Source organism: Gambusia affinis, linkage group LG05 (genome assembly GCF_019740435.1).
Source record: "Gambusia affinis linkage group LG05, SWU_Gaff_1.0, whole genome shotgun sequence".
Classification (NCBI taxonomy): domain Eukaryota; kingdom Metazoa; phylum Chordata; class Actinopteri; order Cyprinodontiformes; family Poeciliidae; genus Gambusia; species Gambusia affinis.
In genome coordinates, this window is record NC_057872.1 from 23,549,104 (window position 1) to 23,575,235 (window position 26,132).

The 26,132-nt window shown below is 37.7% G+C and overlaps 1 protein-coding gene and 1 long non-coding RNA gene across 4 annotated transcripts in view; one reads left to right on the forward strand and one right to left on the reverse strand.

The window, feature by feature from the left end:
• znf385d (zinc finger protein 385D) overlaps window positions 1–26,132 on the forward strand; it is a 141,135-nt gene that overhangs the window by 45,517 nt on the left and 69,486 nt on the right. For 2 of the 3 annotated variants that reach the window (XM_044117354.1, XM_044117352.1), the window contains exon 6: window positions 17,704–17,846. In XM_044117354.1, coding sequence (XP_043973289.1) covers window positions 17,727–17,846 — 120 coding nt within the window. In that variant the 5' untranslated portion in view covers window positions 17,704–17,726. Of the gene's footprint in view, window positions 1–587; window positions 798–17,703; window positions 17,847–26,132 lie in introns of those variants that run through there. The other variant, XM_044117351.1, reaches the window with a different exon arrangement.
• The window catches only part of LOC122831275, a 43,226-nt gene continuing 36,248 nt past the window's right edge, over window positions 19,155–26,132 (reverse strand). The window contains exon 4 of the long non-coding RNA XR_006370666.1: window positions 19,155–19,283. This is a non-coding gene — a long non-coding RNA (uncharacterized LOC122831275). The remainder of the gene's footprint in view (window positions 19,284–26,132) is intronic.

Sequence of the window (26,132 nt, forward strand, 5' to 3'; positions counted from 1 at the left end):
TTCAATCAGAAAAAGTAGATTTAAATTGGTTGATTTCTTTGCAAACACTCAGCATTTAGCAAAGTTTATCAATTTATAATTTTCAGCCTCCTTTTTAGCATTTTCATTTGGTAGCAGGCTAAATTGATAAAAATAATGCAGTACTTTAATTCCACAGTAGAGAAAGCCATATAGTTTCAGTAAGTAGGTATAAGAAAAGAATATCGGTATCGGTATCGGTTATCGGTTAAATGGGTTTTAGTATATTGGCATATCGGATATTGACCAAAAATCCAATATCATACATCCCTACTTTTTTAAAACATTATTTAAGAATGTATGTATTCGCAGTATAACAGCATAAAACAACAGCAAATTTTTGAGAAACAAAATTCAGAATCCTGAGTGGGAAAAAAGCTGAAGATAAGAAGTGTTATGGGTGACATAAAACAAGAACGAGACAAGCAGAAAGAGAGACTGTCGCTGGAAAATGTAGAGAGACACCCTGGAGAGTGAAAAGAGTAAAGCAAAGGGAATCAGAGAGAGAGAGAGAGAAGCAGAGAGAGAGAGGGAGGAGGACGAGCTAAAGAGGAGGGGAGGAACGAAGGGAATACCAGAGTGAGGAGAGACAGAGAAGCAGCAGACAGAGCGCAGAATGCAGGCTGGTCACTGACACACACACGCACATGCACGGACACACACACCTCTGAGGAGTGTATGAGGCATGCACACGCTGCTGCCCATGGAAACACACACACTGGCAGGAAATACAGCGAACCCCAGAGCCTGAGGAGACATGGAGAGCAGCATGTTCTTTGGTGAGTCTGCTGTGTGTTTCAACACAAACTCCTTCCTTTTAGCTGGCCGTGGACTGGGAACACTGGTTTCCATTAGAGGAAATCACCATGAAGTTGCTCACCTAGGCAGGCTCTTTTTGTTTTAATCTCCCTGTGTGAGCGGAGCCTCCACTCTGACATGTAAACGGGATCCAGCTGAGCTGCTGTACTTGTTCTGGAAGCTGAAGATGGATCTGAGCAGATGTTGCAGAGAAGATCAAATTTCTCCATTAGGGCTTCAAAAAAAAAAAAAAAAGAAAAAGAAATGCTGAATTAACTCCCTGGGTGAATCCTTTCAAAAATAACTGCTGGTATTATTATTTCCTATGGTGGAATTAGGAGGATTTATCATTAAGGATTAACCAATCAGCGCATTTGGACGTCTAGTATGAACCAGAGTGTTTGCATTGTGTCAGGATTCACAGGAATTTGAGTTTCCATTTTCAGTGGATTCCTTTGTTTTTATTATGTTTTGTTGTTTTGATCTATTGCCCTCGCTCTTGTTTATCCATTCCACAACAATTAGTCATTTTTCCTCAGCTGATCCAGCAGTGCTCCTCTCGCAGCTGCAGCGCATTTAGTTTATCACACTCACCGTCTCACTCCAGAAAACACTGCTTGTAGTACTTCAGCTCTGCTTTTCATAAATCTATGATATGGTTTAGTCCTTCTGATCGCCTAAAAGTGATCCTGCCTGCCTCCTGCATGTGTTTGAGTCCTCAAAAATTACTAAACATTTGCTTTTTCTCCCAAATTTTTTTTTGGTATAATCCAGATTTCCCCCAGAGTACTGTAAGCCTGGCAGCCCACCAGGCTTCAACCCCCTCCCACCAGGCTAAATTTTATTTATTTACTTTAAATACTTTTTTTTAAATAAACAAGTGATAGCAAAGACTGATTAAGCTAGGTTTATGATTGATGCATTGAATCACTGTTCTCCACAACATCAAATAATTTGCAGGTGTTAAAAATAAAAATACTCCAATCCAAAGAAATGTGTAGCTGAGAAGAATAATTTTAAAACTTTACAAAATGTGTATTTGTGCATTTAAAAAGAAATGACTGTTCACACAAAGTCTTTGTAAACTAACCAAACAGACAAATCTTTTTCATCCAATCAGAGATCTCCTTGTAAATAGTTCAATAATAACAACCAATCACAACCAGCTAATCAAAATACTGTATCAAGCAGCAGATGTTACTAAGTAAAATATTCGGATTTAGGAAAATGCACAAAGAAATTTAATACAATAAATACTTTCATATGCTTATTTGTCATTGTCCATTTTAGGTGATATTTCATTACATTTAGTTTTTTTTTTCAGGTGAGCAGCATTACGTAGTGTATGTTTTATTGGGTTTGTCTTTTTATTTGCTTTTACAAAAAGTCATAATTACATCGTCATGCTTAAAAATTTTCTGTGAACCTTTTACGTCTTTTAACACATCCGGCAGAGCATTTCGGCTCACAAGTTTTTGTCATTTAAGTAGCGCTTATGCACAGATTCGGCATCTTGGCAGATCAGAAACAATAATTTTTAAGATTGGGTTCCAGAGTGGATAAATTTCTGAACCCCATTCGATTTAAACCATTTTTTAAACGATGACCTTGAAGCTCCACCTCTGTCTTTACCTAGTATGCACCTCACTTTCAAAAGTGGCAAACATGGCGCCATTGAAGTGAAGTGTAGCACGATTTGAATGCCAGTGTGGATGCAAATGGGACTGAAGGCCACTCCAAAAGCAGGAAATGAACTAAAACGCAAGGCATTCTGGGTAAACGGAACCAAAACAAACATGAGAGCCCAATGCTAACATGTGACAAATTATTAGGGCCATGCTAAGTAAATAACAAATATAAATCACAAGAATAAAGTCAAACTATTACGACTTTATTCTTGCATTACTTCACCTTTATTCTCATAATTTTATGTTTTGTTAGTAAGGCCCTAATACTCTGTTGTACTAATGGGAGAAATAACTCAATCTTTTACCAGAGCCTCCACATTTGTTTACATTTTGTGAAACAAGAAGTTGTGTTCAGTGTTTCCGCCGGTGGTTCTCGGTTCAGCGCCCCCACAGGCAAGGAGGTGAACAGTTTTTTCAAAGAGTTTGGCTCAGTTGACGCAGTGCAGTGTGAATGTGAACCATACCAGCTGAAAATGTAACAAATGTTGCAATTTTGGTCCCAAATCAAACCAAGTACTACTGAACTATCAGGTGCGAAAATACCCTTAAAAGCAGTTCCATCTTGATACTAGCAAGCTATTTTAAAGGAGAATGTATATTGATGACGTGCTGATAATACCAAGCATCTCCTTTAACCAACTGGTTTTGCTCAATAACCCTAGATGGGAGTTACTGGCAGCAGGAGGCTGTTGAAATTCCCTGTAGAGAAAGGCCTCTTCCATTAGTTGATAGGAAGGACACTGGAGGAGGCTTTGAAAGACTTAATGCAGCTTCCAGTCAAGTACTCTTCTCTCGGCTGGCTCACATCGGAGGAATAATTACACAGGGATTCGGATTTCTAAGGGAGGGGGGCGATTTGTTAAATGAAAGATTTTTTTTCTTCAGGGATTAAAGTGATCCAAACTTATAGACCGTGGCTTGTAAGAGGGAGAAGGATTTTCTCTTGTTATGCTAGACACAGAGGATGAGCAGGATGGGGTGAGGGAGGAAGATGGGCCTGGAAGCTTTTGAATGAATAAGCCGTCAGGTGCGGAGACAACTTGGGCTCTTTGAGATCCACTGCCGACGTTGCTCAGGTGTGAAACTGCTGGAAGTGGAGGAAAGGAAAGTGAAGGTGTTGCTGTTCTGTTTGGCTGCTTCTAATCCCATAAGATGAAAAGGGAAAGTGGGAAAACTCCCAGGCTCTCAACTAAAAGAGCACTTCGGATGGGTTTTTGTAGCTGGAGAAGCTCGTTTTACGTGTGATCTGTGTCATTTTATCTTTACTGCTCGGTGTAAAACACAACAGAAGGATGGTAAAGGTCAGTGCCTGAGGGTGTGCATCGTTTCAGCATTTATGAATGCACTTCTGAGTGCGCTGCAGGGGGAAAATAGATGTGATCTCCTAAAAGATTAATAACACTGTTTGTTCACCAGCTCTGCATTGCTCCTGTTTAAAAGCTTTCTGTTGGAGTGATTTATACCTGACCCCTGCACTCTTTGAAACAGGAGCCCAAGAACTTGGAGAAAATGGAAAACAGATCAGAGAAAGACTTTTTTCGTTTCACACAACAAAAAGTTGCCATAAATAAACTGTGAGCGAAGAGACGAGCCCTGAAAACGTTGATACAGCAAATCAGAGTCAGAAAATTACATACATTTTTAAAATTATAACTGTTTTATAAACATTTTGAAACATATCTGTACCCTTCAACTTGCAGAAGTTACACAAATTGTGAGGGAATCTCTTATCCACAGTCACATTTTCATTTGATGAGACTATTCTTTTGTTGGCTTCTATGTACAGAATCACAGTGATGCCAAAAATATACAATCATCTTTAGCATTTTCGCAGATTCCTGAAGGCTTTTGAGTGAAACCTACTGGCATTAAGAAGTATTCATAACTTCATTCACTTTGACCAAAAAATCTTCAGGATGTAACATCACAAATCAGCAGGCTCCGCCCTTCCACCTAGTAACTCCAGCTAAGCCCAGCCCGTTGCCTAGCAACCCAAGCTGAGTTCCGGAACGTTTGGTCAGTTGTATTTTCCCCCAATATGTGTTGTAAAATGCCTTTTATGAATGAAAAATTTTACTTTTACTTAAGTACAGTCCTTGACTACTTTCTCCGCCACTGTAGGTTTTTGAAGAAAGTGCTTATTTTGAAGTGGGATCTGAAAAATGTGTTTCAAAGCTGATGTGTTTGGCTTCGTAGGATCGACAAATGTTAATCAGGTTCTGGAGTTCTGTAGGCTGTTGAGGTTGAGTCAAAACCCCAAAGGAAATCAGCCCAAGACATTCTTTTAGTTTCTGCAGGAAACACGTCGCGTCTTTGTTGGAGCCGATTTAAAGACATCTGTGTTTATTTGTAAGCTTCGTTTATGATGGCAGAGAGAGCTACCGTAAGTTAACAAGACACGAATGGAGCCAAAAGAGTGAAAATTTTTTAAAAAGCCAAATTTGTCTTGGAAAGGTTAATTGGAAAATTTGTGAAAGTGTAGCTCTCAGAATGTTTTAAATCCGCCCTTTGTTCGTTTTAATAGGGGTGAAATGATTTTATCCCCCCTGCTTGAAGGGAAGCACTGATCTCACAGCATGTTAAGGGTCAGCGAATACAATCAGCAAGCTGCATAAAAACACAAAAAGCACTAATCACATCAGGAACGTGGTCGGCATGCGAATAAGCTTCAGTGAAATTCAGATTTATCTAATAATTGGATTTGTATTTGCTGAGGAAAATGGACGTGCTGGGCGAAAGCATTCTTTTTATTATGAGTGGCTTTGCCAGTGTGGACTCTCAGCCTCTCCAGACAGATCTTATCCGGGCAGCCGGCAGGTTCAGGACAACAAGAAGAGCCGGAGGGGAGGGAGCCAGCGCCGATGATTAATTATTAATGCCAGTCAGCGTCTTCCAGACATCATTTTTACTTTCCTGCTCTCTCGAAGCCCCGCCGCAGGAGGAAAAAATAAAAAAACACTGCAGCCCAGATATGGGGATCCTTCAGGAAGGGCAGCGCAGAGGACGGCTCCAGTTGGAGGCACACACTGTAAAACCACCATGTTACCAAGTGATTTTGGTCTGGTGTCTGTCACAAATATCTCAGTGCGCTTGAAATAAGACAAACTATCTTAGAAGTAACTTTTCATCAAGATATGGAAGCTTGTTTAGAGTGAATAATTCCTTAATGTTAATGAAAAACTACTTGTTCCATTGGCAGATTACTTCATTTATACCAGTTCTTCATTGTATAATCCCAGTGCAATTTTTATGATACCTTTGCAAAACCTAATCTGTATACCTCTGATAATATACCTGAAATAATGCACAGAAAATTACCAAAAAGATGATGACACTGAAAAAAATACCAAATCTTACCAAGTATTTTTGTCTAGTCTATAGAGCAAATATCTCAGTTACTTGGAATAAGACAAAACAAATTTAGAAGTAACTTTTCAGCAAGATATGTGAGCTTGTTTTAAGTAAATATTTCTTTAAAATTGATAAAAAAGTACTTGTTCCACTGACAGATTATGTCTCTTATAACTTATAAAAATCCACTAGTGGATTATTATAACTATTTTAACATAATTAAAGAATTATTTCAGTGTTTCAGATTGTTTTCACTTTTCAGATGAAGGTCAAAGTTTCACCTATAGCAAGACATTTTTCCCATGTTCTAAGTGAATGATGGAACTATTATTTTTTCATAAATATTAAGGATTTTTTCCACTTAAACAAGCTTCTTTATCTTTCTGAAAAGTAAGTTAGGTTTGTCTTATTTAAACAGTACTAAAATACTTGTTCTAGAAACTAGACCAAAAATACTTTAACAACACTGTATGTGATGCATCGTGTAGTACAGTCTCAAAAAGAATAAATGACCAAAGACTAGCGGACGGAAAAAAAACTTTAATCAGTTTCAATCTCATTCAAATGTGTCGAATTGTCAGATCTCATCTGAGTTCTGCAGCTTCGCACGCGTCTCCAAGAGCCTCAGGTTAAAAACAAAAAAGTGCACGCATTGGTTTGTGTTTAATTTGATTCGTCGGAGTTGCTTTTATTAATTTAAAGCCCTGCAGCCGGATGTCAGCTGACATGTCCAGTGTCACGGCGTTTGAATGGTATCTCAAAAGCTTGATGGGTGCAAATGCTCCACTTCCTGTCCTCTGAGTTTCATTTTTCATAATTCAGTTCCTGGGGGGGATATGACTCTTTAGCTGTTATTTATGCATAATTACAGTTCGTTTTATGGACATGGTTTACTGTGGGATTATCGGGTTTGTTTTAGTGGCACGTTTAGAATGAGAAAACCGTCTTGGAAGGTCTACCGAAACTGTGTGCTGAACGGTTTTAAAATGTATGTGACACCGCTACCAATAATTACTCTCCCTGTTTATTTACACTGGTAATTAGTGGAGCTTTGTGCTAGCTTTTACTTTAATAAATTAGTAGAGTTTCTGTCTGCAGAACTGTGAAAGGGTTGCAAGCTACCTGTAATTTATTTATGTTGTCCTTCCAAAGAACTTGGCTTTCTTGTAATCTTTTAAATTTGTCTTATTTAATTTTTTCCAGGATTTCTAAGTATGTTTCAGAGTTTTTCTTTGGACTTTAGTAGCTTTTCTTTATAGAAAAGACACAATTGCTTTTAAAGTAAAATGTGTGTAAAATATATGCACTGCAAAAACACAAAATCTTACCAAGTATTTTTGGTTCAGTTTCTAGTGCAAATATCTTAGTACATTTAATACAAAAACTTACTTTCAGGTAACTTTTCAGCAATATACATTGGCTTGTTTTTAGTCAGTAATTTCTTAATATTTATAAAATAGTCCTACTTCATCCACTGGTAGATTATTACAAGAACATTTTCCCAGATTATCAGTGAAATAATCTTCCAGTGGAACTAGTATTTTTTCATCAAATAAGGAGTAATTGATGTTAGCTTTGTCTTATTTCTAGTGTACTAAGATATTTGCACTAGAAAAACTACCTTAGCAACTACTTTTTAGACTCCTATTCTTCCAAACCAGAAAAGGAATTAGACCAGAAGTTACTTACTTATACTTACCTACCAACTCTGACAAGGAGTATCTAGTTTATTTACTTTGGATCAACAATATTAGCTTTTTCTTCTTTTGCTCTTTCTTTTGGTTTGTTATTTTGTTTGTATTTCCTTTTAAGTCCTGTGAAGCACTTTGTATTGCCTCATTGCTGGAAATGTGCTATATAAATAAAATTACTTTTACCTTTACCGTTAGAAACTAGACCAAAAATACTTGGATTTAACATTTGCATAGACAAACATTTAAATCCTCGTTCCCATGAATGTCACATTTATTGTTTGTATTTTTGGTGCCTGCATGGGAGGCTGACAGCGAGAGACAGTGCTCACTGTGCAATTAATCGTTTGGTGGGTAACTTACTGACATCTACCCAGAGACCTCTTCTTCAATTGACCTTTAGCGTTCTATTTGTTTTGCTTTGCCTCGCCTCAATTACTTTTGTTTTCATCAAGTCGGAGTAAGTGCTCGTGACAGGAAAATAGGCCACATAACAAAGTTGCAGACAGAACACGCGAACAGCTCCAGAAACACTTCTGAGAGGTATTTTAATGACTGTGACCTGCAGACCTCTCAGAACAAACCGACTCTTCTTACAGACCCTCGATGTAAAGTAGATGACAGCTTCTGCTATGGAGCCCACTTTAAACCAGCGGGACTGCAGTCCAAAAGCAACCGTTGCTAAAATCTATGTCCAAACTCTTTCTCAAAAGCGTGACAGTTCTTGACTGAGTGGCAGTCCATTAATCAAGTTGTTTATTTTTTTCTTTTTTGAGAGTTGGAGTAGTTTGATGTGAGCTGAGGGCTTAGGTTTCAGGATTAAAGTTTAGTTTAAATCCAGTCACTCTTCTTCCTTTTCTGGCTTATTTTTTTAGTCCCCTTTTTTTTTTTAGTAGTGACAGATGTTTAGGCCTGCAGACTTGCAGGAATGTACTCATGTGTTTTAATCATGTTGGCTAGATTATGAGAGTTGTGTTGCCTGTCCAAACCAGAAGACAAAGAAAACAAACATAATAGAGACATAAACACGGACACTAATTTCTTAAACATGTTGAAAACCTCCACCAAACAGGCACCAGAGCTGCCAAACTGAATGTATGAGGCACATGTGCACCATGACTACACCATTTACACAACTGGCACTCCAAGTCTGACAGTCACCCAAGAAATAACTCTATAAAATCTCGAGCTACACTATGCAAGTGCTCTGTCTGCTAAAACCTCACTGAGTTTGCATCTGTGGGATAATTTTCAATTTTTTGTACTCAAAACTTTTCCTCTCTTTCAAATATTCACTGTGCTTTCTCAAACCTTTCTCCTCGTGCTCAAAACTTGTCTCTTGTCACTTATCTCCACTTGCGTACCTCTCCGCTCACTTGCAAATTGTTTTCTGCTCGCACTTGGAACAGAAAAATACCGTTGCCTGGCAACCTCTCAGCCAACAGAGGTGAGAGGTTGTTCCACTCAGTGTAACAATGAAAGTGTTGTACTGGGTGCATTTGTTTTCTTCTAGCGGGTGTGCCTGTGTGGCTGCTATCGATTGTAGCAACCTGCGCCGCCCACTGGATGGAGGGAGAAACAACAACGTCAGTTTTCTGCTCTGTAGTACACCAAACATCCGCTAGCAGTGCGATTGCTAACAGCTACTGATCTTAGGCAGGAGTTTGTTCACCCTGATACAACAGTTATTTATTTGGCCATAACATTAACACTTTGTTTATGCCATATTAATGCCAGCTGACTGGCAATAAATTATTGCCATTTTCGTCCTTAAAATACCAAAATTTCCACTTTACTTTATATTTTGGCCTGTCTGATGATGTAATTTTTCAACATTAAATGATTGATAATTTGATCAGTTATTCATTACTTGAGGAAACTCTTTTCACCAAATACTTATTTGCTCTCACTTGAGTAATTTCTTGGATGGCTGCTTTTTACTTTTACTTGAGTAAAAATATGTTGAAGTAGTTCTACTGTTACTTGAGTATAATTTTTGGGTTCTCCACCCACCTCTGCTAATGAGCCTCCCTCTGCAGCCAACTGTGGACTCGTTCCTCCAGCCATCTTTCTTTTTGATTAGCTGTCCTTTGCGGCTGCAGATGGTAATATTTAACGCTTGGTTCATGTCCGTCAGTGTGAGTTAACATTTAATGCAACAGTCAATAAATGCGTCATTTAGAGGAGAAAAACACGTATAATTTGCAGAACCAGCCAAACTATGAATAAAGTGTGACTTATGGCCTGGGAAATACAATTTGTTTTTCAATCCAACGACATACAAGTTTGTGGCAAGAACAGAAACTGTGTGGCAGCAACTTTCCTTCCTGTTTTGGTCAAACGGGACAAATTTGAGGTTTGTTTCAAGCTAACCATGTGATTTTCTGCACCACAGTAAAATTCAACACCACCACTTTCCACTGGGAAATGTACTTTTTACGCTACACTGATCTGACATCTATACTTACCAGTGGCTCAGATTTTTAGACACAGAAGGACCACGGCTCGGTCGGAAGCCATAATGAAACATGTCAGCAGTTATGGAATGTATTGTTGTGACATTTAGGCTTGAAATGCGTTCCCTCTGGAGATTAGATTTTAATAATTTTATTGGTCCTTTTCAGACCAAAAAAATCCTGTGTGGTATGGAAGAAAACGAGCTTTTAGCTTTAGTTTGTTTTGCAAAAAATAGTTATACTTTATCATCTCTATTGCATTAAGATCTGGAGTTTCTGGAAGAAGTGAAGAGTCAAAACCTTTGTTTTTTATTCATATGTTTATCCATAATAACATTATTATATCTGGGTAAGCTTTGTTTGTTTGGGTAGAATTTCCAGATGTCAAAGACTGCCATGTTAATCTGTTATATGCAAGTATAAACATCCTGTTCACTAAGGATGGTGTGATGTCTCGGATATTAAAGGAGATCTGTGCTTTTATTCTTCCATTTTGGTTTCTGCTGCTTCTAATAAACAGTCCAAGTTCTTTAACAAAAACACCCAGCCATTTTTTATGACAGTAAGTTAATGTTTTTTTGTTGTGTTAAAAATGAGCCGTTTTAAAAATCTTTGGAATGTAACGTTACCTAGCAACCCGAGTAGAGCCCAGCCCGTTACCTAGCAACCCAAGCTGAGTTCCAACAGCTGGTTTTACTGTTTGGTTGGTTGTTGACTCACCATTCAGAAACCACATGCTGCATTTTTGTTGGTTGGATTTAAAGAGATGAGATGCCCCCAAATAGGCAGAACTGAACTGATTAAATCACATTATCTAAGAATGACTTTGTGTGGAAAATGTGATGAAAATGTTCTGTATCACGCAGAAACCCAACTTACCTAGTTTTTTAAGCACAATAGGTCACTTTCAATGTGACTTATGGTGAAATGGTCATATTGTGATTTGACCATTTCACACTATGTGAAATGGTCAAATCAACACTACAACAAAAGTAAAGATGTTGTGAATATTATAGTTGAAGCTGATAAAAGTGTCATTTTCCACAACAAAGCAAGTCTCAAGATGTGCTTTATAAGTATAGTAAAGCACAATAAAGTCCAATAAAGGTGGTCCAATAAAGCTAAAATTGAAGTAATTGACCAAAAGGACCACTATTACATTGTTAAGAAAGGGAAGAAAGTTGTATGTCGATGCAGAAAAGAAATTGTTGGCATTATGAGAAAAGAAGATTAAATGGAAAAACTGAAGACACATCTTAAGACTGAAGCTCTTAGTCACAAATTGGGTTCCTGATGGAGAATGACAGAGAGCGTGTATCAAATTAGGGTGTTTTCACACATGAGGTGTTTAGTCTATTTAAAACAAACTGTTTAATTTCTCCCTTTGGTGTGGGTCGTTTGTGAAGATGTGAGCACAACAATCGCTTCAGACTGTGGACTAAAATTATTGTATGAAGCATTTTGGAGTATTGGTACAATTCAAGGTGAACTGTAGAGCGATTGGTTTATGGTGTGAATTTTAGTTCAATCTCGATGCAACACAGCTACCGGGTGTATGACGTGGACTCGATTCAAACTCCTTCCTTGAGTTGTTTTTTTAATATGTAGCATAAAGACAGTGGTACAATTCTGTACAAACACAAAATCTTACCGAGTATTTTTGTCCAGTTTTTAGCTCAAATATCTTAGTACACTTGGAATAAGACAAACTAACTTATATTTTCAGTAAGATATTGAAGCTTGTTTTAAGTGAATAATTTCTTAATACTGATGAAAAACGTCTAGTTGCACCAGCAGATTATTTCACTTATAAGATGGAGAAAATGTTTTATTATAAGTGAAATAATCTGTCAGTGGAACCAGTACTGTTTTAAAATCAGTATTAAGGAAATATTTACATAAGACAAGCTTATATATCTTGCAGAAATATTACTTGTAAGTTAGTTGTTTCATCCATCCATCCATTTTCTGTTGATCATTGTCCCTATTGGGGTTGGGAGGGTTGCTGGTGCCAAACTCCAGCTACGTTCCGGGCGAGAGGCGGGTTCACCCTGGACAGGTCGCCAGTCTGTCGCAGGGCAACACAGAGACATACAGGACACACAACCATTCACACACACACTCACACCTAGAGAGAATTTAGAGAGACCAATTAACCTGACAGTCATGTTTTTGGACTGTGGGAGGAAGCCGGAGAATCCGGAGAGAACCCACCATGCACAGGGAGAACATGCAAACTCCATGCAGAAAGACCCTGGGCCGGGAATCGAACCCAGGACCTTCTTGCTGCAAGGCAACAGCTCTACCAACTGCGTAAAAAGTAGATCAAAATTACCTGGTAAAATTGAGTATTTTTGCAGTGTTCATTCTCCAGGTTTTCAGCTTGTTTAGAACAAAGCATCTGCTTCCTGTTTTTCCATTTGGTGCTCCCAAACCAGACACATCTGATCAATAAAAATATACTATAACTGGGTAAGCTCTGGTGATGGTGATGAAGTCTGGTTCGTCTTTGGGAATAATTTCCAGATGTCTGAAGCTGCCATGTTAATCTGTTCAAACAGTTATATGCAAGTATAAACAACCTGGTAACTTCCAGCTATCGTACGTTTTACTAAGGATGGCGTGATGTCTAAGATATTAAAGGATTTTATTACTTTCTTTAGGTTTCTATCGCTTCTCTATGATGTATATTTACGGTATATGGTAACATTTACCGTATATTTCTGGTAAATATACAGTAAATTTACTGTTTACATAAACAGTAAATTTACTACTACTTTATGCCGATATACGGTATAAATGTGGTATATTTACGGTATAGATTTTACTGTTATATACAATAAAATTCTGGCAACCTCAACTGCTGATATTTTACCGTAAGTTAGAGAACTTTTTTTTACAGTGCATCTCCACTCCTGAGTGTGTCGGAGGAAAAAAAAACCTAAACTTCACTTTGACTTCTTGTGGTTCTCCGGTGGAACAAATCGGCTTCATGTGATGATGTTGCAGGTCAAGGGGAAAAAGTAAAAATCCCCAAACCTGAGCCATGATGGCCCGTCAGATCCCATCCGTCAGCGCGTACACTAAACACGACCCCGTCAAACAAATCCATATGTCAGAGCTCTGCAGATGAACTTCTCACACCAGCGCGGCTGTGTTTGGATGATCCGCTTTTGGCTACGCGCCTCACTCTGACGGACGGCTCATTTGGCTGTTAGCAAGGTGAGGCGATCCTGAGTGGTGACGTCAGGCCAGCATGTTGGGCGACGGTTGATCCCCGCAGACGGGCAAGCTTTGTTAAAGTTGGTACCGGAACGTGCCTCCACATGAAAGGCCGCATGTGCGCTTTTTCCAACAGATGGCAGCGCTCCGGTGGATGGAGGAAGCAGCAAAAGATGGAGAAAGAAAGGAAAAAAAAAAAAATAAGGCCCCGAAGTTTGTGGCTTCTCCCAATTCTCTGCTTGTTTTCATGACTTTTGCTTTTTATTTACCCCTAACCACAGCCTGGGGACTGAAACGTGGCAAACATTGTTTTTATTTGTCTCATGACACTGGTTTGATGCCAGCGCTTTTGAGCCTCCTGGCTCAGGTTTTTGCTGTTGTTATGCTGCGATAAAAATGAAAAAATCTCCCCTCTGGTTCTCATTATGGCTTTGTGAAATAGCTTCTTTAACTCCTAATGTTTTGGAACGCAGGGGCAGTTTCTTTCTCTTTTTTTTTCTGCCATTTTCTTTTCAATCCTGACGTGTTGAAATCAGCTCTGTCCTGTTTCCAGCTCGTGGTTGGGAAAGCTCTCTGCTGGCGTGGCGCTCTCACATGATAATAAAACTGGAGTATTTACTTTTGTTTTTCCTAGAGATGTGTGGCCCAGGCCTCTCTTACTGTTGAATCATCTCATAAGACTTGCTGTGGGGCCGCTCCACCTCAGCAAGCGTCTGATTTTGGAGAAAAAAAACAATAAATGCACTTTTCACCTGCTAACCCAACCCGCTCTTAGGGAAAAGTTTAAATATTTTCAACCTGAATTCACCTTCAAATCAATTATGAAAAGATAACATTACCCCAATATGTAACTTCTGTCCACATAGCGTAGACTTTTAGTCAGATTGGGTAGTAAATGGTTACATTTACTTATTTTAAAGTATCGTTACTCTTACTTGAGTAAAATTTCTGGATTTTCCACCAGCTGAATAAAAAACGAACATGTTATAACCAAAAATTAACCAGACACAGACACACGCCTGCAGTTTTTACTAAAGTTTAATACGTTTTCTATTGAAAGAAACTAATTTGGAAACATTGGCAACACTTTATTTAAAGTGCTCTTATTTAAAGACTGATATGAGATCTTAATATTAATGAAAAGTACTAGCTTCATTGACAGGTAAATTCACTCATAACAAGACATTTCCCCATATTATAAGTGAAATAATCTGCCAATAGAACTAGTTGTTCATCAGGTGATAGAAGACTGACTTTGTATCTGTCTTTATGTGGCTCTGGCTGTCCAGTTTTCACCATGTAAAGGTTTAAAACCAATAGGATTAATGGAAAATCAACTTTGAAAAACACAGGAGGCAATACTGAGGGAAGCTTGCAAACCTGAAAACACATCCAACTGTGAAGTACGGTGATGGCAGTATCATGTGGTCTGGCTGTCTTTTGCTTGGTCCTGTGCTCATCATAGAGTTCATGGTTTAGTTCTTTCTTATATACAATATGTCACATCTCTTAAAATCAGAGCTGGGCAGTAACTACTTACATTTACTTGAGTAACTATTTAGGAATATTTTTACTGAGCTGTATTTATTATTTCTACATCAGTAATTTTATTATGAAGTATCTCTACTCTTACGTTCTGGATTCTCTACCCACTGGATGAAAAACAAACAGCATTCTGGGTAAAAATCACATAAACAAAAGTGAGTTTCTAGAACAAGATGGAGAAATGGCTCATGGTGTTTTAGCAAACGCAGAAAGAGAAATCCTGCTAACATCTGACGCTACTCCATGTTTGTTTCCATTTTGTGAAGAAGGAAGATTTTCCTGTCGTTTTCTTCTGTTTCATTCTGCTGCAGCGCCACCACAGGCGAGGAGGGGAACAGGTTTTTAATTTTGATTCGTTTGACTCAGTGCAGTGTGAAAACAAACCACAGCAGCTGAAAATGTAACAAATGTTGCAACCTAAAGGATTTCTGTAATATGAAGGAATCAAAGCAACACTGCAGGAATGGTTTTAATAAGGAAATAACACTACAACATGATATAAAGCTCAAAAAAGTAGGTTTTTACATGTTTTTTCCCTTTAAATTCAGATGCTTCTACCATTAAACCGCCAGCACGGTACCATGACACGTTCCACCACTGCACTAAACCCACTTTAGAGTCAATAGGTGCAAAGTTCCCAAAGGTCATGACCTGCAGACTCAACATTTGCAGACCTCTAGACCTTAAATGTTCTTCAGAAAAACTCAAGAACTGAAAGTAGAGCACTTCCCGAAGCACTGAGTAATATTTATGGATCATTAATTCAAGGATTCTATGTCAATTTCTAAACGCAGCTGGCGGGACAGCAAAAATTAATTTCTCCAAGTCAAGCATAAATTATATTTTGACATGGTGTTCTCTATAGAGTTGTTTGGTTGGTTGTGTTGTAATTAGAGGCTGGCATAAATAGAGAATCCATTAAAAGCGAGAGGATTCAGCCACACCTGCACAAAATCTAAAAGAGAAAGTAAATTAGTAGAAAGTATATTGGAAAATATATTCTGTTCCTGTAATCACAGGTGAGAAAATTAACTTCAGTGAAAGAAAAAGCAAATTTCCTTTTTCTGTGGAGTAAAAGTTTTAATCGTGGCTTTATTTTCCTTTTCAGAAATGAAATGTAAACAAAGCGTTTTGAATCAAAAGGTTTCTCTAATTTGAGAGAGTGGATCTCTCTCAAATGTCTCTGAAAGAAGACAAAACAACACAACTAACCCAAAAGGTTTTCTTCTGCAGGATGTCTGAGAGCAAATCCAAAAGCATAAAGTGACAAATGATCCGACCGCTAAACGTGTTTACAAGCTGCGATGGTCGTGAAGGAGATCGTAACTGCAGAGGCATGAGCCCATGATATATTTATTTTTGACTTTCTAACAAGTTTATTTGTATTGCACATTTCCACAACAAGGCAAACTGGTTTACACCATAAAAACATGATACAGTAACCGATTATGAAACCTGCAACAAGCATTATATTTTGTCAAGTACCATCATAAAGGAAGTAAATGTGAAATATGTTGATCAATGTCCCACTTACTGCTAATTAAAAGCAGATGGGATTTTTAGTCTGGATTTAAAGGAACTTGGTGTTTCAGCTGTTTGGCAGTTTTCTGGAAGTTTGTTCCAGATTTGAGAAGCAGAAAAACTGAATGCTTCTTCGTGTCTACACTGCAAAAACACAAAAAATTACCAAGTCTTATCTTAAGTGTACAGATATCTTCTAAGTGCACGAAGATATTTGCACTAAAACTAGACAAAGTCACTTAGTAAAGTTTTGTGGACAAAAATACAGTGTGGTTCTGGTTCTGTGGATGTAAAGCAGAACCAGAACCAGAAGACCTGAGGGGCCTGGAAGGTTGCTATGGCAACAGCAGCAGATCTTTAATGTATTGTGGTGCTAAGCCGTTCAGTGATTTATAAACTAACAGCAGTATTTTATAGTTTATGCTCTGAGCTACAGGGAGCCAGTGTAGGGACTTTAGAGCTGGGCTGATGGTCTCTATGTTCTGGTTTTAGTCAGAACTCCAGCAGCAGCGTTCTGGATCAGCTGCAGCTGGAGGATTGATGTTTTTAGACACTGCTGCAGTAATCAATACGACTGAAGATGAATACATGGATGAGTTTCTCTAGATCTTGCTGAGACATTAGTGATTTAATCCTAGAAATGTTGTTAGAAGGCTGATTTTGTAACTGTATTTATGTGGCTCTGAGGGTTCAGTTCTCACCATCTAAAGGATTTAAAACCAATAGGATTAATGGAAAATCAACTTTGAAAAACACAGGAAACAATACTGATAAACGTTAGAAGTGGAGTAAAAAGGGGGAAGATTATAAGGTTGAAAACACATCCCAACTGTGAAGTACGGTGGTGGCAGTATTTATTACTTCTACTTGACTAATTTCATTATAAAGTATTTCTACTCTTACTTGAGTAAAATCTCTGGATTTTCTACAGTTTGATGATTTAATTCCTAATTATTAAATGCCTTAGGTTTTGATCAGTTACTCAGTAAATACTTTTTACTTTTACTTGAGTAAAAATATATTGTAGTGCTATGCTCGCAATATGATGAAAATCTGATCAAATTATTCCAGAATTTGTGACAAATTCTCAAAATTTCATAAAATCATAAATGTTTTAAAGGTTGTAAACCCTTAAGCACATTTTTTCTTCTAACTGCAAGCTACTTTCCTACTGGAAAAGTGCTCATTTCTGGCTTCAGCTCCAGTTAAACCAGTTTGTGACGACTTGACTTGGCAGCCTTAGCAGCACAGGTGCTAAATAGCTGGAAAAGCAGCACATGTGACGCGAAGGGACAGAGATATCGATGACGCAGATGACACAGATCTAATAGGAAGAGCGTTTCATGGGATGTGAGGTAAATAGATTTTGGCTCAGTTGCTCAACATGTTGCCTTTTGCTCCGTCCTCCTGCAGGTAACACATGTCAAAATGGCCTCATGCCCGCGCTGGTGCGTCCCACCCTGCCGGCCGTCCAAACCTCGCTGGGCATGAAGCCGTTCCTCCCGATCCCGCTGGACACCGCCTCGGCCATCAGCCTTTTCCCAGGATTCAACACGGTGAGTGAGAGATTTATGTGAAGAAAGAAGAGATGGCAGGTCTCCACTTTCTGCTCCTGACCTTGAAAACATATCAAGTCATCTGCTGGCTAAATATCGCTCAAACCTTATAAATGTATCATCATACAGCTGACATCTTTGGTTCTGCTTCTGTATTTTTATCAGATCTTTTAATTCGCAACAATGTTAGCTATAAATTATTCTGATGATTAATCGATTAATCAAATAAAAGATTTCCCACATTCTACAGATTTTCAATCAACCTCATAAGCCTCTTTAGACCATATGAGAAGTACATTAGAAGAGTAAATAACTAAATACGAAAATAGACATTTTATTACACAGCATTCCTTTATGAATGGTGAAGCTAAAACCACCACTGGGGAGTTTTGGGTAAAACATATTTATAAACAAAGTTGTTTTTTTATCTAAAAACCTATATATATATTATACAGATGATGTATGATTAATACAGGATCTGTAAAACAGTAGAGAAACAAATGGAATTATAAAAATGTGCAACATGTGAATTTTGCGTAGTAGGTCTCTTTTAAGGTTTTGAACTTTAAATTTATGAAATGTTGAACTGAATCAGTCTTCTTTTATTTCTAATTTGGTTCATTATGTGGCGTCAAATCATACCAAGATTTCTCCTTCTTCTATGGATCTGCTGTTGATAATCTTTCACTAGTTTTTGTTGTTGTTGTTATTGATATTCTAACTATGGAAACCTCCTTAAACACAGACGTAACATGAGGCTGAACCTCGCTGAATTCATGACCAGTCAGAATGTTTGGATCCATTTCGGTCTCGTTTTGAAAGTCAAACGTTATCAGGAGAAAATATGCGACAGCTTAAATCAGCGAGGTTATCAAAAGAAAGATGGCTCCTCAAGGAAGACAAGAAAACGTAGATAAAAGGCTAAAAGTTTCTGCTTAAATTTAAGGGATTCATTTAAAAATCTGTTGGAAAGCGAGGGTGAAATATGGAGCACAGCTGGTTGGAAGTGGGAAGGAATAAAGAGATGAAAGAGTGGGAGGGGGGACGTCACAGAGAAGTAGCCCGATAACCCAGGAGAAGACAGATTGTTTCTGTTTCACGGGAAAGTTCAGGATCCTTCCGCTGCCTAATCTGTATTTAACAGGCTTCTCTCCAGATAATGAGTAAAACACTGAAAACCCTCCAAATGGTGCAGGATTAACACAAAGAAATCACCTCTGGGTTTCATGCACACACAGACACTTGAACACACCACTCCTTATCTTTCATAGTTACTGTTTAATCCAACTTTTCTTGAGTTTTTTTTTTTCTTTTTCGTCTTCTGCTTTCCAAACTTTCCTCACAGTTCCAGATTTCCGAGGGCAGCTCATTCTCTGCGCCTCTGACACAAGTCTTAAACCGGGGACTGATGTGTCGCGCAGACGTGGGGATAACAAGCTGTGGAAAAAAAAAAAAAATCAAAAGCTAAAGAAACTGAATCAGGTCATATAGGAACCATCAGAGTGGAGGAAAGAGACGATATATAGTGTTATTGATATTTTTTCTTTTTCAAACTGTCATTCCTGCCTTTCTGGGTTGAAAATACCTCTTTTGGACAACAGTTTCTTCTTGTTTTGTATACTGGGTATAATTGGACGGATTTTTCACCATACATTATCCCCACAAGTCTGAATCAGAATTGGTCCGCGCCACTGAGCCGCCATCTTGGTAGGCAAGCGCAGTGCAAACCATAACTGAATCGTGGATTCAAAACCAACAGAAAGTTTGTTGACACTCCAGACCAAATTATGTATCAACAAAATCACTGCTGTCGGGATCGACCAATATGAGACAGAGAATGTGGCTTGCTTACTGTTGGCATGGCAACTCCATAGCAACTGTCATGACAGTTAGTTATGGACACCTACCAAGATGGCCGTCAGCTACAAAGTTCCTAGAAGTGCGAGGTCACATGAGAACTCTGTTGACCTTTGTATTTTAATATTGTGATGATGCGTAACCATAGCAACAGGGAGCAGCTGATTAACATGGGAAAGGCTGAAATTAAATAACAATTACTTAATTTATCTTTGGGATCAATAAAGTATTTTTTTTATTTGAATTGTGTATATATAAAAAGGGAGGAGTAAATTTCTGTCAAAAAATCTCTTGAGAAAATCTCCTAGAGAAAAACTGAGAAATTTTGAAAAGTGAAAAATTTGCAAGAAAAATATTACCAGAAATTTTCAAGAAAACTTGAAATTAGATAGAAAAAATAGAAAGTTTTCAAAACATTTCTAAGTCTTGTTTTCTTTCTCTTTTTTATTACGAAGAAGAAGAACATTTCTGGAATTGAAAGTCAAAAATTTGCTAAAGAGAGATTATCAGAAATTTTCAAGGAAAAAAAAAATTCCAAGTTTTTTTTTTTTCTTCAGAAAAATTGAAAGATTGAAAAGTAAAAAAATTGCTAGAAAAAAACCCTCAGTTTTAGATCAATCTCATAAATTTTCTAGAAAAACTTCAAAATTTTTAGATTAATCTCAGAAATGATCTTGAAAAGAACAAGAATTTTTTTTTCTACAAATACGAAAAATTATGAGATTGAAAAGTCAAACATTTTCTAGAAAAAGATCAACCTGACATTTGTTTTTTGTTTTTTTAGAAAAAGCAAGAACATTTGAGTTTTCTTTCTAGACAATTTCTTACTTTTAAACACAGATATTCCCAAGGTTTTTTTCCAGAAAATTCCTGCGATTGTTTTTTGCTACAAATTAGAGATTTTTGGCAGAAATGTACTCCTTACTGTTTCTCTTCCATCTCACATGGCCCACATGCGCCGTCGTACTTAAGAGCTGCGGATTGAAAACTGTAAAACGCATGAAGCAAATCACTGTGAGTTTGTGAGGCCCGCGAAGCACATTAGATGCTGGAGATTTGTGATTGTGCTGAAATCGTGCACAGAAACCGCACAGCTGTTTGACCGAGTGGAGCGGATTCTGTGATTTACAGATCTTTCCATCTGCACTCCCCTCTGAAAGCAGACGCTTTACATCGGCTCAGATGAGGTCACATTTGCTTACGTGCCTCCAGGGCTCAATAAACATTTATGTTGCCCTGTTTCTTTTTGAAAAATAAAAGAAAAAACACATGATGCTATCCTGATGATGACAGTTCTTCCATTAACGCACCGCAGGAGTGAGAATACACTTAATCATGGCAAGATTCATGCTATTAAATTAATTTTTCATGTGTTGGGAAGAGAAAAGAGGGAATAAACAGAGGAAACGGTGGAAGCGTGTCCGCACCTGCGTGAAATGACAATAATACCAAAGTCTCTTGTCGAAGCGCTGCACAGTCTTGTTCTGAGATGAGTGACAGTCAAAAATCAGGGAGTCCATGGCCAGAGGCGGAGAATGGATGTTTGTTCTCGCTCTCTTTTCCCTTTGCCCCGGTGGGGCACCGCAACACAATAAAATGCTGCAGAAAATATGACTGCAAGCCACAGAAGAAGACTTGAAACATGTAAGTGCATGTGTAAAGAGAGCAATGAGGTGGAAAGCTGCTTTACGAGGAGTTTTCGGTTTGAGAAGAACAAGCACAAAGGCAAGGCGAGAGCAGCTGGTTTGGTTTTTCCTGCAAACTCTACTGCCAGCACTCCAGTTTTTTTATTTAAATGAGCACATATTTAAATAGTTACCTATTAGTTCATGCAATTGTGGCACTTGTGGCCCCGGATATAAGATTGTTTTATGAGTGTCTTTAAAAAAAACAACACATTTTATCCAGAAAAGTTGGTTAGTAATTAAAAATAAAACAAATGATATAAAAGAGGAGGTTTGAGTTCAGTTGAGTAAAGTGAAGGCCTGTCATGGTAACAAATTGATCTGGACAATAAATTGTCCCCAAAGTTACATTTTAAGATCATTTTCATCTAAGCTAATGGTAATAATGGCAAGAACATATTTTCAAATATCAATAAACTTTAAATAATAGCAAACATTTAACACTGGAACTGGAAGATGTTTTAAATATCCAAAATAAATAAACAAAATGGCAAATAAAATGAATTATGAAGCCTCTGTAAACAAAAACACAAAAGGATAGTTGAGACCAAAGCACCAGAATAAAGACTTTAATTGTCCAGTTTTTGGTAGAAAGAGAAAAACGATAAATGATGCCAAAGGAAATTATTGAATTTGTTAAAATGCAGAGTGTTTCTGCTTGTTTTTCCTTCTTTGCTAGGCAGTTAAATTGCATTTAAGTAGATAAAGAAAAAAAAAGTTTTTTGATGTTTTTTTGTCATTAACTCTCTTTACTATTAATGAAATTGTGGAGAAAAATTTATCTTTTGTGTCAAAACATTTTGTACGAAGCGTCTGGGATGGGAATGTTATTGGTCAGTTTATTTTTGTTCATTTGCTTGCTTGGTGTTTTTTCTGTGAGCTAAAAATGAACGAGTGGCGTTTGATTCCTACCGTAGTTCTAAGAGCGGCTGTTTGGACCCGCCTGAGCTTTTTACCGTGTGTGCAGTTCTGGCTGGTTTTGTGCGACATGATGCGCGTTGGAGATGTGGTTCTGCTCTTGCAGGTCAGGTCCAGTGATAGTTTTGTCCTTTTACTCCAATAATATCCTGCAGACGCCCGTGATGCTACATTTTTTTCCTAAATGGTCACTTTTCGTTATTAAAACCAAAAACCTGCCAACTTGGATCAAATTAAAGCAGTGGTCAAAATGTAGCTTTTATTTGAAATGAACTAACTTCATTCTGCCTTCCATCAATGATATGTTAATAATCAATAATCAAATCCACAAACATATTTTACGCATTATAGCAAGAACCTGCTCAAGTTTTAAAGTTACACTGTATTGCATCAGCTCCAGAATTAATCGAAACTGGTCCTAACAACAAAGAGAATTGGTTTTGAACTGGAAATGTGATCGGGAGCGAATTGTTTGTCTAGTAAACTCCGTGGTTGAGTGTAAGGACGGATCATGGTGTTCCAGCGGGGAGGAGTTTTTGGTTCTGCAGAGAGAAATTAATTGAAAGGGTTCTGGGAGCCACAGATGAGGCAGATTAGTGCAGCTTAAGGTTATTCCTGAGCAGTTTTCATTCTTATCACATGCAGCAGTGTGATAAGACTCAGAGGAGAGCTACATGGTAGCCTCATGCCATCATGATGCAAACTGGGTTCAGTTTCCATCTGAACACAGTTTCAGCACTAATAAAAAAGTGGCTTTTTTAGTCTCACTTATGTCGTTTTGTTTCTAATATAGTATCTGCACATTAAAACTTGTCTGCAGGGTTTTGTCTGACATATTGGAGTCCTGATAAAGAAGTGACATGTCATTTTTTTCAGAGAAACTAAATATATCCACCGATATCTTCATCCAAAATCTTCCTGAAAGCACCTACTTTAGATTAGATTGCCCCTGACATTACCGTTTTCTCTGTTTATTTTTGCTTCGTTTTCTCATTTGTGGACCCAGATCGTTTGTTCTCATCTGTCTGACAGATTCTGGGCTCACGTTTCCACGTCTTGCAGTTTTATCAAAGCATATTCCCTTCAAATTCATCCCAAGATTTTGGCCCTGCAGTGACACGAATCTAGAGTCTGGATCTTAACAGGTGACAGAGTAAAATATTCATTTCAGAGCGTCTGAATCTTAAACGACATCTAAATCTAGACAGTTAATCAAAACATATCTAATGCAGCTGGAATTTCTATTTCTTTTTTTTTTTCTTAACTTAAAATGTAATATGTATGAGATATTCACTGTGAAAACACAAAATCTGACCATTTTTGGTCTAGTTTACGCGTCAAATAGACAAAACTAGCTTGCAAATAACGTTTCAGGAAGTTATAGGAGCTTGTTTTAAGTTAATAATTGCTTAATATTGATGAAAAAGTTCTGGTTCTGGCATTTATTTCACTTTTAGGACAAATGTCTTGCTATAAGTGAAATAAAATGCCAATGGAACTGCTACTTTTTATCAATATTAAGGAATTATTGACTTAAAAAACTCTTATATATGCTGCAAAAGTTACTTGTAAGATAGTTTTGTCTTGCTTCACGTTTACTAAGATAAATGCACTAGAAACTGGACTAAAAATGCTTGGAAAGATTTTGTGTTTTTGCAGTGAAGGTGACAGTATGAAAAATGAAAAGAAAAATGTTTTTGTTCTGGAAAAAAACAGACAGACAAAACAACTATCATAAATTAATGTGCATTTTGTGTTTTTTCATTGCATCGTTGCTTTAAAACTCAGACTTACTGAGGATTTCTGGCCTAAATTTTTAATGCAAGTAAATTAGTTTTGCCTTATTCCAACTTGGAAGTAACATTTCAGCAACATATAGAAGCTTGTTTTAAGCAAATAACTCCTTTATATTGATGACAAATACTAGTTCACTGACAGATTATTTCTCTTATGATGTAGGAAAACATGTCTTGTTATAGGTGAAATAATCTGCCAATGGAAGTGGTATTTTTCATCAATATTAAGGAAATATTCACTTAAAACAAGCCACCTTTGAGTTAGTTTTGTCTGTTTTCAAGTGTTCAAGATATTTGAAACTAGATTAAAAATATTCGGTAAAGTTTTGTGTCTGGCATATTTACAGTGGCCGGTTTTGCAGAAAAGGAGAAAAATAGGAGAGTGGGCTTTGAAGAACATCTAGAATTGCTCTGCAACTTTCAATTGATTCAGTCGCAGAACACTTATTGAAATTGCCACCTTGAAAGAATTGAAGCACAGCGAAGAGGAGAATGAGGGGAAACCAGGGGGAAGAGGACCGGGAACAGGAGAGTTTGAGAGTGTAATGAAAGAGAAAAGTGAAAGGAGGAAAAGTGGTTTCAGCTTAAAAGAGCCGGGTGTTAGACGGATGCGATCTGTCTGTGTGTGTCTGTGTGTGTGTGTGTGTGTGTGTGTGGGGGGGTTTTGAGTTGTCTTTCTTTGGTCCTGAAAATAAGATCAATCCCACATGGAACCTACATTTGTCTCAGAGAAACAATACAAACTCCATTTCCCCCCGCAGAGTAATCAGGAATGTGATTCATCGATTCTGTGCTCAGATCTGCACGGTGGGAAATTGCTTTGTAGTCCTGTGACACGCCGGCCTCTCTCCTGACTCCCGACTCCTTCGCAGCCCAGTCAGTGTTACTGTCACTGGCTTTAATGGAAACGTGCTCCTTGACAAAGCACATAACATGGCAAGTCAAATGGCTCTTTTGTCTGTTTGAGAAAAGCTTTAATGTGTTTTTTGAGTATAAACAATGTTGGTTGACTGACAGCTGGAGCCCATTCACCTCTGAGTCACTGTACTTAGATTAGTTTAGTGATGCAGGAAGGCAAATTGAGGCTTCAATGTGACTCTGAAAGTTAGGATTTATACGGTGACATACAGTGGTTTCATTTCTGGTGTTTGCTGATGATGAAAGCGGTTCATTTCTACTGTAGGATTCAGGGTTTGGCAACAAGAAAGAGAGAAGAGTGAGTTTTTTTGGTCTACTTTTTAGTGAAAACATCTTAATACACCTGAAATATGACAAAACTTACAAGGAACATTTCAGCAAGATATTAGATTTGTTTTAAGTCAACAATTCCTTAATACTGATGAAAAAGTATGAGTTCTGCTGGCAGATTATTTCACTTACATGAGAAAAATACCTTTTTATAAGTTAAATAATCTACCAGATGCTATTTCTTTTTAAAAATAAATTTGGAGGAATTATTGACTTAAAACAAGCTGCTTAAAATCTACTTGTAACAAAATTTGGTCTTGGGTGGAAATTAAGCAAGAAGCAAAGTTGGTGGAATCTACTAACTCACTCTCTGGTTACCTAGCAACTCACTCATTCTTTGGTTACCTAGCAACAGCCTGCTGAATAACAGGCGCAGCAGCAGTTTAAGGTGATTCATAACTTCCTTAAAATAATAAAACAAAAAACAAATTTGTGGAGTGAAAACTGAAGCCGTTTCTCACTCTAGCATTAGCATTTGTTTTGGTTGTGTTTACCCAGAATGCCTTGCGCTGTTATTACAAGACTGAAGTCATAAGGAGACTTTATCCTCGTAATACTATGATTTTATTTTTGTAATATTATGACTTCATTCAAGTACTTTTATTTGTTTGTTTTATTTTTTTGTCTGGCCCTAATTGACCCTTTGCAAGTGACATCACGCTCTCCAGAGCTCCGCCCACTCCGCCATGACAGACGTTCAAACAATCAGAGCGCCCCTTTAAAGCTAAGGCATCTGTAGCCTAATATTGCTTTTATTTATTGGATTTCACTTTGAAAATGGT